General features: G+C 38.8%; 2 protein-coding genes across 2 annotated transcripts; one reads left to right on the top strand and one right to left on the bottom strand.

Moving 5' to 3' along the window:
* Positions 1–3,750: 3,750 nt before the first annotated feature.
* On the top strand, positions 3,751–9,905 carry LOC131946780 (uncharacterized). The gene is made up of 4 exons (XM_059307707.1): positions 3,751–3,835; positions 5,380–5,592; positions 6,615–6,775; positions 8,433–9,905. The coding sequence occupies exons 1-4, from the start codon at positions 3,751–3,753 to the stop codon at positions 9,903–9,905; spliced, it is 1,932 nt and encodes a 643-aa protein (XP_059163690.1).
* A 511-nt stretch (positions 9,906–10,416) lies between these two features.
* Positions 10,417–12,680, bottom strand: LOC131946795 (cancer-related nucleoside-triphosphatase homolog). The gene is made up of 6 exons (XM_059307735.1): positions 12,504–12,680; positions 11,362–11,524; positions 11,110–11,218; positions 10,937–11,017; positions 10,696–10,818; positions 10,417–10,501 (listed from the first exon to the last, which is right to left on the bottom strand). The coding sequence occupies exons 1-6, from the start codon at positions 12,553–12,555 to the stop codon at positions 10,421–10,423; spliced, it is 609 nt and encodes a 202-aa protein (XP_059163718.1). The 5' UTR covers positions 12,556–12,680; the 3' UTR covers positions 10,417–10,420.
* Between the last annotated feature and the right edge of the window lie 10 nt (positions 12,681–12,690).

The following is a 12,690-nucleotide window of genomic DNA, read 5'->3' as shown; positions in this document are numbered from 1 at the left end:
GAAATGGAATTTATATAGAAAATATATACTTTTAACAATATCTGCCCCCCTCCCCGGATATTTTACATTATGTAAAGCCATGTAGCTGTATATTAAATACTTCGTGTAATTCAATACTGCTGCCTAAATTGAGCTTTAAATTTTTTTTTCTACCCATTTTGGAGCCAGGTATTGGATGGCGCCCGAGGTGGTCATTCCGCCCTCCTAGCTCCGCTTCTCCCCTTTACCCGTTTGTGGGTGTTGGTTACCCGTTCGCCTTTTAAAAAAGGGATAGAAATACATAGGTCTACAATTTAGCTATAAGAAAAGAAGTTTGGGTAACCTACTTTTGAAACGCACTAAAAAAAAGTCCGACCGAGGCTCCGTTTTGTGCCGTCCAGCGGTCATGTTGAGATAAGACTTTAAGGCGCTTTAATGCCCCTGACCAGTTAATGGATTAACCCGAGAACGTCTAACAATGGCGGACTTCCCCTGACAAACAAGGCCAAAATCACCTTTACATCTCGCGGTGTGGGCGAGGTGTGTAGAAAAGGTTAAAAAGGGGAGACTCAGATTTACGATACGTCCGATAACTCTAGGTGGTCGCCTCTAGAAACTGTTATCACGTAAGGCGAGGCGGTTCAATTTTTTTTTACGTGGAAACTGGATCGCATCTATGCGAGTCGAGTGTCCCGGCTAGGCTTTGTATTAGTGTCAAGTTTATGGACCTTTCACGCGCATTTAAACTTGGTCAGACATAACTCTGTGTGTGTTGTGTGTGTGTGTGTGGGGGGGGGGGGGGGGGCGGAAAGAGGGGACGACTAAGTAAGCTGGTGTGTAAACTTCATCTGCGATTGAGCTTTTTTTTTCTTTTCCTAGTAGTGGTTCTATTTCTATATCTAGATTCTACGTTCCGTTATATCTGGCAAAATTAGAGCGATATCTTTATGATAGTAATTTCATGAAACTTTGAATTTTTGTCTTACATGGCAGTACTATCTCATCACGCTAACAGTAAGAGTTTGTCTCAGGCATCTCTTCGGGGGGGGGGGGGAGTGAACACCCCGAATTACGTCTACCCCCCCTCAAACGAAATAGAATTAGTATAGAAAATATATACTTTTACCAGTGTCCTACTGATACTTTATTAAAATGATGTGTGTGTGTGTGGGGGGGGGGGTGGCTAAAGGAGATTTGTAGTGTAGTTAAGACCCGTGAAACAAAGTTTTATATTTTGATTGCTTTAAATTTTAGATGTAAAAATTCAACCACATAATTTATTTTTCAATTTTCGATGTGTGTAATAAGTTATTTAAACGCCAGACAAACAGAGGCGTAGCGATGGGGGGGGGGGGGGGAGGGGGGGTACATATGTCCCCGAGCGCTGACCTTAGGGGGCGCCAAAATGGATAGTAAAAACAAATTAAAATGTCATTTTAGCTGCATTTTTGCATTATAAACAGTTTGACGGGGGTGGGGGGTGCAAATCGAAAGTCTGATCGAATTTGCACCCGAGGGGGGGGGGGGGGCGCCAAATTGAAAGTTTGTCCCCGGGCGCCGAGAAGGGTCGCTACGCCTCTGCAGACAAAATGGGACTTATGGATATTTTTTTTAGTTCAGAGGTGGGAACAAAACTAGTGACACAAAGAAAACCTAAGATCATTTTTAAAAATCAGGATAAGATATAAAAATAGAAATAATCTACAATGTTTCCTGCTTTAAGAACAGGTTAATAAGGGCTAATGACATAAATTGAGCTTATGCCATAAATCGACTTTATTTCATCCCACTTCGATCTCTTGAGCAATCTCTAGTGTACCAGTTAGCCCCTTAATAAAGATAACAGATACTGCTTATCCCAAAGTTTTTACAGACTTGGTATCTGGTCGCCTGTGTTACTATACAGTCCACAACAAACACATTAGTATAAATGTATGCAGATCTGTTTAGGGTTAATCCGAAAGGTCCGATAACTCCTCGGCCTAAACCCAGTTATCTTCCCTACTTATCCGACTGTTAACATTCAACGGCGCTGCGCTTTCAGACGCTATCGGCGACTGGCCAAAGGGACGCCACTCTGTTGTTTAATTTAGCTCGGTATCCTAGCAACCACGGAAGCTTCCTCGGGTACATCGGTCCGTATCTAAGAACCCAAGATCTGAACTTGTATAATTTAGGCCAGCCTGTGCAAGCTTTGTATATTAAACCACGTAAAAGAATGGATGGATATTTGAGAGGATAGTGAAGACGAGAAACACCCATCAGCACCGGTTTCACAAGAGACATCGCCTAGTCTCTTTCCATTACTTTCCAAATCAACCATGACTTAGTGTCTAACTCAATGAACCATAATATATTATAATACTATGCGACTACCAGTTTTAACCTGAAGTCGAGCATTTGCCTTAGTTTCCCTTTAGGGTTTAGCTGTGACCGTTACACCAAACAAAAACCATGTTAAAAATTTAATCAAATTTCAATTGCCTATGGAATTATCTTAATCTATAAAAAGAATATGATCGCATGCTAGCACAACCACACCCTCCATCGTAGACTTACTTGGTTTTGAGCGATTCCTTCAAGACACCCCGACTGTTTGTGCTTCCTGCATTATGTTATCGAGATGAAGATGTTACATTATTTTAAAAATTTACTACACTACGCCACCAATCCAAAAGCAATTAGATGCCGGTAATTTAAAGAGTCGTTGTAAATTATTGCCTCCCGTGTAGACGCCCCATCCACACTCCTCCTATCCCCTCCACACACCACCTTCACGTCTGCTTTGGGTCTACCCAAGTCAAGAAACGAAATTAAAATGAGACATCATTGGCCGTGACACGATCCAGTTTACTGACTCCCCCCCCCCCCCTCCCTCCGGTGTAACGAAACGAGAAGAGCTGTAAGCTCCTTCAGGGCTAACCTGTTGAATTAAGCCGTATCAAGCCGGAAATTAAGTCATTGCGTTTAATGAGACTATCAATTACTTTTATACTGCTGCGATTGATGAAATTTAGCCAGCGGCTTATTTTAAATGATCGTTAGAACTGATGGGGCTTTCACCAGTAGGGAACTGTGTGTGTGCGTGTGTGTGTGTGCTTGTGTGTGTGTGTATGGTTGAGGGGTTGATGTATTTATCTGATCTAATATCTATAATGAAGATTATACGATACATTTTATTAGTGGACAAACTGAACAATCGTCAGGTAATGCGAGATGACTTGTGTGTTGAGGGTGTGTGCCTTAATGTATACGATCCGATAGTTTTCATTAACCAACGCATTAAGTCATTAAACATTTTGTCACTTTTGTAAGATGGTGCGTGTTTGTGTGTGTGTGTGTGGGGGGGGGGGGGGTCTTTTGGTATGCATGAGCCGATAAATTTCATAAACCAACACTGAACAATCATCACGTTTTGTAAGATAATGTGTTTTGGTCGCGTGTAAGTAGAAACACAGTGTGTGCCTCAGTTAACAGATGTGTTGGAAGGGGGAAGGGGGTGGAACGAATAGGCCTATTTTATTTCTATGTATGTCTACTTTTTAATCAACGAAACAATCTTATTTCGCCTTTTAACATACCTAAAAACATGTGGAAAGCTTTCCCTTCCCCACCATTGTCCCCCCTCTTTTATTGATGTGGGGTATCTTTTGAGAGTCGCCAGGTGAAGCGGACCGGCCAACGTTATCTTAATGTCTATCATGTAATGTAAGAAGATGAAGAGGGTCAAGCCAGAAGCGAACACTGCCCACTGCCTAATGTCCATGAAGCATGGCCTTTGGGGACCCACCACGTGACCTCTTACAAAAGGACTTCATTGACAAAAGCCAAGCAACCGTCAATTACAGGACACGAGGTACGAAACCAGCGGTCAACAAAAGCCAGAGTAGAAACGGAATATTGGTTTCACTTGATGACATTTGCGCAGCGCTGTGCCTGGCGACCAACCAGAGTTACCGGCCTTTATTTGTAGGTCCGAGAGAGGACTTTGACCAAGCGGGGTGGGTGTTGAAAACAATGGTGGACAAGCGGGTAGGGGTCACCCGCGTCTGTGGTCTTAGGCTGTTTAAGAAGTTGTGTCCACTCATTGGGAATTGCAATTTGTGAGTCGGAAGCTGGTCAAAACATGGTGCTTGTGGAGTAACGGTGACGTCATGATGTACTTGGATAGTCTCAGAAGTGATAAGGCCCCAGGTGAGAGAGAACTGTTTTATTTTTAGATCATTCAAGAACGTTTTCAGGATTTCCTTAAAACGTGAAAACTTTTCGACGTAGGCTTGTGTGTGTGCTAATCTACACGAACATTACATTCTATAGTGCTGTTTACGGAATATTTTATATACTTCTAAGGCATTCATATCAGGATTATAATACAGATATTCTCGTTTTCAACAGCTGTATTCCTATACAAATTGGATTATAATGTTGTAGTACATAAAGTGAGCAGTGCTAGGCTTATGGATTACAGTGCTGTGTATCAAATAGGCCTATTTAAGTACTATATACTATATATATATATCCCATGTATAGCCTATATATTTATAGCTTTTATATAAATAGCCTATATATATATATGTATAACCTCTCTATATATACCTATATATATATATATATATATATATATATATATATATATATATATATATATATATATATATATATATATATGTATATACATTTATATATAGGGCCTATATCCTATATTTATTCAATATATATTATTATATATCCTATATGTATATCCTATATGTATATCCCATATGTATATCCTATATGTATATCCTATATGTATATCCTATATGTATATCCTATATGTATATCCTATATATATATATATATATATATATATATATATATATATATATACATATATCATATACATGTACACATTTATTTATATATATATTATATATATATATATATATTATATATGGGTTTGTTGTTAGGTTTTTGTTTTCGTTTGCTTTTTTGTTTGTTTTTTCTTTGTGTTTGTATTGGTGTTTGTGGTTGTGGTTGGGTTTGTTGTTAGGTTTTTGTTTTCGTTTGTATTTGTAATTGTGTTAGCGTTATGTTTGCGTTTTGTTGTTTTGGTTGGTTGTGGTTTGGGTGGGCAATGCCGGGTTTATGATGATTACTAAACACACAGGTGATGGTCTTTAACAGAAAGGTTTTTCACAGAATTAAAACATGTGTGTTCTTTTATAATTTACAAATTCAAAACATTTTTTTGCAAAGTGTTTCACGAACTTTGTTTTGCCTAGACATTATCTCTTAAAAGTGGTGCAACATGCCATGCATTGCATGTGCATTTAATTTAAAAGATCGTGTGAAAAACATCGCGCGCTAACCGCAGTGTTAAGACACACAAGTCACCAGTTTTCCCCACTTCCCTGTGTCTAGAATACGACAACCCGACATCCAGCAACCCCAGCCCGCAGAACGAGCCGTCTAGGGCAGGATTTGTGCCGAGACCAGAGCCGGTGTCCCAGAGCTGTGTGGTCAGATGGGGAATAGACCACCAGCACCATCAGCACCATCAGACCACATCTACAAGCATTGGCCAGCTGACCTGCACGGACAGACCTAGGGAGAACGATGATGGTGAAGACGATGGTAAGTAGTATACAACGTATTTTAAACAATAGCATTTTCAATTATTTGTTTTGTAGACAAAGCTATCCCATTTAAAGTAGGCCTAATGCTAATTATCTTCAACAAACCTTTCGTATCTATAACAACATGTTTATTTTGTTTTTAATATTCTATTCTAAAAACATTGAACGTGTACTTAAAACAAGTTAAAACATTTTTCTTATGAGGCGAAAAAGGGGGGGGGGGAGAATGGACACTGATTAAATTATATATATTCTTTCTAAATTGCATATTTTTTCTATTCCGTGGGGGTGGTGAACGTGCTTCGGGGAGGGTGGGGGGGGGGGGAAGGATGAGACGCATTTATCTGGGTGGGATGTATCACATGGAAGTGTCAAGTCAATATTTACACCAGTTGTTAATGTAGGTGTTACCCGGCACACGCCAAACACGCGTCAAATAATATTTTCACGTCAAATAGCCGGGGTCTAATCGTGGAGCGCCATTGTGAATCAACTGACGTCACATTGTCTTCACACCTCAAATGTTAGGACAAAACAAAACAATGTAAGATGCGTAAAGATCGGACCCCAAACAACACACCAGCCAGATGGTGACTGTTTGTGCTGGGCAAGAAAACACACCTGGAGCTGTGGGTGAACCGGAGTGGCAAGAAAACACACCTGGAGCTGTGGGTGAACCCGAGTGGGAAGAAAAGGTGACCTGTACTGGGGATCTGACACGCTTCGTGAAGTCGCTATTGTTTTATTCAAGGGATTAGGTCCAACACGCTGGACCTGGTCAATAGCCGCTCAATTCGCTTGACCCGAGGGGAGGAGATACGTAATGCCCGGCGAGGCGTCCGGCAAATATTGAATCTTTTCTTTGGCACGGCTGTTGACAACACCGGCGGCGACCGGTATTTATAAAGCGGGGCGGGCAGCTGGCCCCGCGTGTCAAAATACGAAGAATATCTGTTTGGATTAGACAATTAGCATTCCCAGTATTGAAATAAGTGTCGACGATCTGACTTCCCTTTACAGATCGTCCCCCCTTCACGCCGCCGCCGCCCAAAGAGAGGCTGAGCTACACCAGATACCAGCTGGCACTCCTGAACGGCATTTACCAGGAGGTCAGGTACCCGAATGGAACCCAGAAACAGCTGATAGCTAAACGAGTCGGGATCACAAGAGAACAGGTCAAAGTAAGTCTTTAGCTAAATGGTCACCAGAGAACAGGTCAAAGTAAGTCTTTAGCTAAATGGTCACCAGAGAATAGGTCAAAGTAAGTCTTTAGCTAAATGGTCACCAGAGAACAGGTCAAAGTAAGTCTTTAGCTAAATGGTCACCAGAGAACAGGTCAAAGTAAGTCTTTAACTAAATGGTCATTAGAGAACAGGTCAAAGTAAGTCTTTAGCTAAATGGTCATTAGAGAACAGGTCAAAGTAAGTCTTTAGCTAAATGGTCATTAGAGAGCAGGTCAAAGTAAGTCTTTAGCTAAATGGTCATTAGAGAACAGGTCAAAGTAAGTCTTTAGCTAAATGGTCATCAGAGAACAAAGTAAGTCTTTAGCTAAATGGTCACCAGAGAACAGGTCAAAGTAAGTCTTTAGCTAAATGGTCATCAGAGAACAGGTCAAAGTAAGTCTTTAGCTAAATGGTCATCAGAGAACAGGTCAAAGTAAGTCTTTAGCTAAATGGTCACCAGAGAACAAAGTAAGTCTTTAGCTAAATGGTCATCAGAGAACAGGTCAAAGTAAGTCTTTAGCTAAATGGTCATTAGAGAACAAAGTAAGTCTTTAGCTAAATGGTCATCAGAGAACAAAGTAAGTCTTTAGCTAAATGGTCATCAGAGAACAAAGTAAGTCTTTAGCTAAATGGTCATCAGAGAACAGGTCAAAGTAAGTCTTTAGCTAAATGGTCATCAGAGTTCAGGTCAAAGTAAGTCTTTAGCTAAATGGTCATCAGAGAACAAAGTAAGTCTTTAGCTAAATGGTCATCAGAGAACAGGTCAAAGTAAGTCTTTAGCTAAATGGTCATCAGAGAACAGGTCAAAGTAAGTCTTTAGCTAAATGGTCATCAGAGAACAAAGTAAGTCTTTAGCTAAATGGTCATTAGAGAACAGGTCAAAGTAAGTCTTTAGCTAAATGGTCATCAGAGAACAAAGTAAGTCTTTAGCTAAATGGTCATCAGAGAACAGGTCAAAGTAAGTCTTTAGCTAAATGGTCATCAGAGAACAGGTCAAAGTAAGTCTTTAGCTAAATGGTCATCAGAGAACAGGTCAAAGTAAGTCTTTAGCTAAATGGTCATCAGAGAACAAAGTAAGTCTTTAGCTAAATGGTCATCAGAGAACAAAGTAAGTCTTTAGCTAAATGGTCATCAGAGAACAAAGTAAGTCTTTAGCTAAATGGTCATCAGAGAACAAAGTAAGTCTTTAGCTAAATGGTCATCAGAGAGCAGGTCAAAGTAAGTCTTTAGCTAAATGGTCATCAGAGAACAGGTCAAAGTAAGTCTTTAGCTAAATGGTCATCAGAGAGCAGGTCAAAGTAAGTCTTTAGCTAAATGGTCATCAGAGAACAGGTCAAAGTAAGTCTTTAGCTAAATGGTCATCAGAGAACAGGTCAAAGTAAGTCTTTAGCTAAATGGTCATCAGAGAACAAAGTAAGTCTTTAGCTAAATGGTCATCAGAGAACAGGCCAAAGTAAGTCTTTAGCTAAATGGTCATCAGAGAACAAAGTAAGTCTTTAGCTAAATGGAATTTGATTTTCCGGGTAGTACGTGTATCAGAGGATATTTCTATGTTGAAATTCAAATTTGTATGCTTACGTTTGCTTATACTTACGTACCTTAATTCATTTTACAGATATGGTTTCAAAACAGAAGGCGTAAGGATGTAGTGACAAAAGGGTCAGATAAAAACAAGGATTCAAAGGCAGCTGGAAACTCTATCGAAACAAATAATCCATCCCCTGATGTGCATGTTGGTAGTGACAGCAGCAACCATTTCGAGGAAGAAAAAATCAACAAAGATGAACCAGCACCCGGTGGTGAAAATGTTCACAGCTCTGTCATCACAACAAACGGTGTGGCCAATTTTAGCAGCCCTAACAACCTGCCCAGTGTTGCTGGATCAACAGCAACAAACAATGACACCGGGGTGTCTGAATTACAACCTGCCAATGGCACAGCAGCTTCTGCAGGACCATCGTCCTCCATAACAACAGTTTCTCCGATGGTTCTTAGAAGTATAATAACAGAGCTGAATAAGTTTGGCACAGAGTATCTTAAGATGAAGAAAAAGAAGAAAAGAAGTAAAACAAAAGCAACGAAAACATCAGCTCCCGCGGTTGTGCCATTGCCACCAACTTCTACTTCACTACCAACATCTACTTCAACATCAAATACATTATTATCTTCATTATCATCGTTTTCCTCATTGTCTTCATGCAAAGCTCCACGCTTGTTCCAGAGCTACGATATGATTGCTCCACCAAATAAATTAACACCATCAGCTAACAAAGTTCTCCACACAAGTGAAGCTTCAGCGTTTCGAGATCCCAGGTACGACAAAGCTCCTTTAAGCGGAGCAGTAGCAGCTGAAGGTGCTCCACAGTTGCGAGAAGGTTTTTCATCACACAGGCCAGGCGATTCTCTTGACTTCCTGCAGCAAAGACCTTTAGAACATATGCATGGATCCTCACATCCATCTTTCTCCTCTCAACCCTGCCAGCCCACGCTGAACACCTTGTTTCCCAGTCACGCAGTGCCTCAGTCTATGCCCCAACACCCTGCAATGTACGACAATGTCCTTGGCTTGACAGACTTCCTAAGCAGTTACAGCAGTCATCAGGCTAGTGCTGCCATGGCTCAAAGACCAATGGGACAATCTCTCTTCTCAGCCAGTACCACACCAGGGGGCAGCACCAGCGACCACAAGTCGACCGGTGGTTTGTCCTACAACTCCTCACACTACCCCATCTATCAGCCTCGGCCTACACCACAGTTCACACCTCTCAGTCGGGTCTACCCGTTTCCTTTAATAGCCGACCCACCCATGGTCTTGTCAGGCATGTGCCAGCCTGACACATATTTCCACCGCCCCCAATGGCAGCCACACCCCCTGGCGTTAAGTTCTCAGACACCCCCACACAACTCACCGTCTGGCATACCAGAAGACGCTTACAGACCACTGGTGATCACCTCACTCAGCAACCCCTACTACTCCTCAGCCTCATCAACATACTCCTCCAGCTCGTCCACTCTACCTCATCAGTCCTCCATGTGGTCTCCCCAGTCAGACATTTCAGATTTAAACAACAATTTCACAGATTTGTAATCATTAACAGAGAGGAATCTGCATGTTATGTAAATCCATTATCCTGTGAGAAAAATTGTCTGAATATGTTGTTTAAAACTCAGGATGTGTTAATTTAAGATTAGTTGTAAATAAATAGTTAAGAGAAAAGTTTTTTTAACATATTGCTAATGCAAGTGTTGTATAATAAAAATTTATGTCAATACAGTATTCAGAGTACATATTTATATAACACTGTGTGATTGTAATAAATTGGACTAAAAAAATCTGGCTATTTAAAAAAATCAGTCTGGCATGGAATCAGAATTCATGTTTTAGATCTAGATTGATAGAACTAAGGTTTTTAGTACATGTATTTATATAATAGGCTTGTTAAATAGACAAGTATTGCATTAAATGGACAAGTGTTGTTTTGAATGTACTAGGGCTTGGTTAAATGTACACATGGTTTTTTATGTACAAAAGGGTTGTTTTGAATACTGTTAATTACAATATTTCATTACTAGGTAATCAATAAATAAATGCCAAAACAATGTTCAATTGTTTAATGATGACAAAGAAACCTCTATTGCAGTCATAACTTCAGTTAATATCCCATCTCTGTTTTGGTGAGTTACCTGATGATAAATATAAAACCCATATCAATTATAAAAATGCACATTAAAGAATGTTACAGTTTTATTAAGCCTTTTAAAGGTACTAATCTCTCCTTTCTTTTTTTTTAATAGGCAAGTTTTAATAAAATAAGAGCCATAAGCTCATTTGTAAGGCAACAAATGTTTTAGTAGAGTATGTTAAAAAAATAGCTAACCTCAAATAACTGAGAATTGGGTTTCTTCTTTAATTCTTCAACTAAAGCAATTGTTTTACCCCGAGCAACTGGTATTGTTGCTATCATAATCGCATTAGGCACTGACATCAGTTTTTGAACAGCCTAGAGAAATAAAAATAAATTCATTTAATAAAATTAATATAAAGAACATTTAAAGAAATATTAAAATGAACAAGATGCTTGATACAGACTACAATATAGTTTAATGCAGACTTTCTACCTGCACAAATCTCTGGCTGAACAACTCCATCTTGCCAACTTCATCAACAATGTAAAGGAATGTACTGTGTTGATCTTTGGCCTAAAAAGGTCTATTGTTTTAACAAAATTTCAAAATTCTTTAAAAAAATAAATAAACCTACACATTAAAGTTTTGAAAGGGATTTTACATACTGGAGGTTGCAGAGTTATCAAAGCTGTTTGTTCAAATGAGGTCAAGTTTACTGTGTACTGGCCAACTTTGTATTCTCTTGTTCGAACAGTTGTATTGTCAGCGTCATTGCTGTGTAAGAATGAAATGTTTTTGCGTCATTCAAAACAATTACAGAATTAATGAATTGGGTAATTGATACATACATATTAAGGCTATAACATCAGAATGATTATGACAGCAAAAAATTTAGAATAGGCTTAAGGGTTTCCTACTTAATGCGAGCCAAAGCTGAGCGCTGGTTATCAAGGGTTACAACATCAAATCCTATTCTAAGTCCACCTGAGCGAATTTCTTCAGTAAAAAATCCTGAACATCTTATTTGTTTTGTCTTTAAAGCTTCAACAATCTTTTTAATCAAACTTGTTTTTCCTATTCCTGTGAAACAAAATTCTCAATTAAATCATACACCGATGAGAGGTTCGTGTAAAATCAAGTAAAGATATGACTGTTCTTCCATTTTGAGGGTATTACTAATCAGTTTTGTTGTCTAGCTAACTGATAAATTGGTGAAGGCTCTCAGTGAGCTTTAGGGTGAGGTTATATATTACATATACACACACATGTGTGAGTATATATATATATATATATATATATATATATATATATATATATATATATATATATATATATATATATATATATATATATATATATGTATGTATATAGGCCTATATATATATAGTTGCAATTGGTGATATCTGCTTCCTAATGGCTAATGGTGTTAATTTGTGTGCACAATCCACCTATTAATTCATGTGGAAAAAGTATCATTTTCAACACAAGTTATTTTGGTGTCTCCCCTCTACTGTCATTGATTGACTTTTCTGTTATTCAAAATGCTCAACAAGCCTTCATTCTTCTCTAAATTTTGCAGTTAGTATTACCCCCACCTCTGCATAATAGTGTTAAATTTTAAAGAGTGCATAGTTAATAGTAAAGAAGATGGTTATCTATAGTCAGTTATTAATATACACATGGATAAACATTAAACTCTTATTAATCATTAGTTTAACTGGCAAAAAGGATTTTTCTTCTAGACTAGGCCCCTGCCTGCATTTTTTTTTGCCTGGTCTCACCCCCAAAATGGTGTCAACCTCCCCCCCCCCCCTCTACTACACTCTATACTACAGTGTCTACTGACTACTAGATCTAGATCTAAGTACTAGATCTATCTAGTAAACAAACACCTCAACTGTTACTAGATATCTAGATCTAGATCTACTGCTAGGCTAGGCAGTGCTACTGCGAGACTAGACCATTGCCTGAGCCTGACTGAACAGAACTATTAATTAATGCGTCTAAACTAAATGGCAAATGGCATTAAATTATTAAATGGCATTAAACCTGAACATACCAGGAGAACCTGTAATCAAAAATTGTTTTATCTTCCCGTTTTTTGTTGCCATAGTATTAAACTAACATATAAGCCATTAGACAAATTATTTTGGAAAATTAATAGTTTTAAGTTTTAATTTGTAATATTCTAGATCTAGATCTAGATCTAGTCCTGTGTTTGTTTTCATAATTTTAATGACACTTTT

This window comes from Physella acuta, unplaced genomic scaffold (genome assembly GCF_028476545.2).
Source record: "Physella acuta isolate Inbredline_101_S28 unplaced genomic scaffold, ASM2847654v3 ptg000571l, whole genome shotgun sequence".
NCBI classification, from domain to species: Eukaryota; Metazoa; Mollusca; class Gastropoda; family Physidae; genus Physella; species Physella acuta.
Note: the sequence above shows the minus strand (reverse complement) of the source record. Positions and strands in the feature narration are given on the sequence as shown.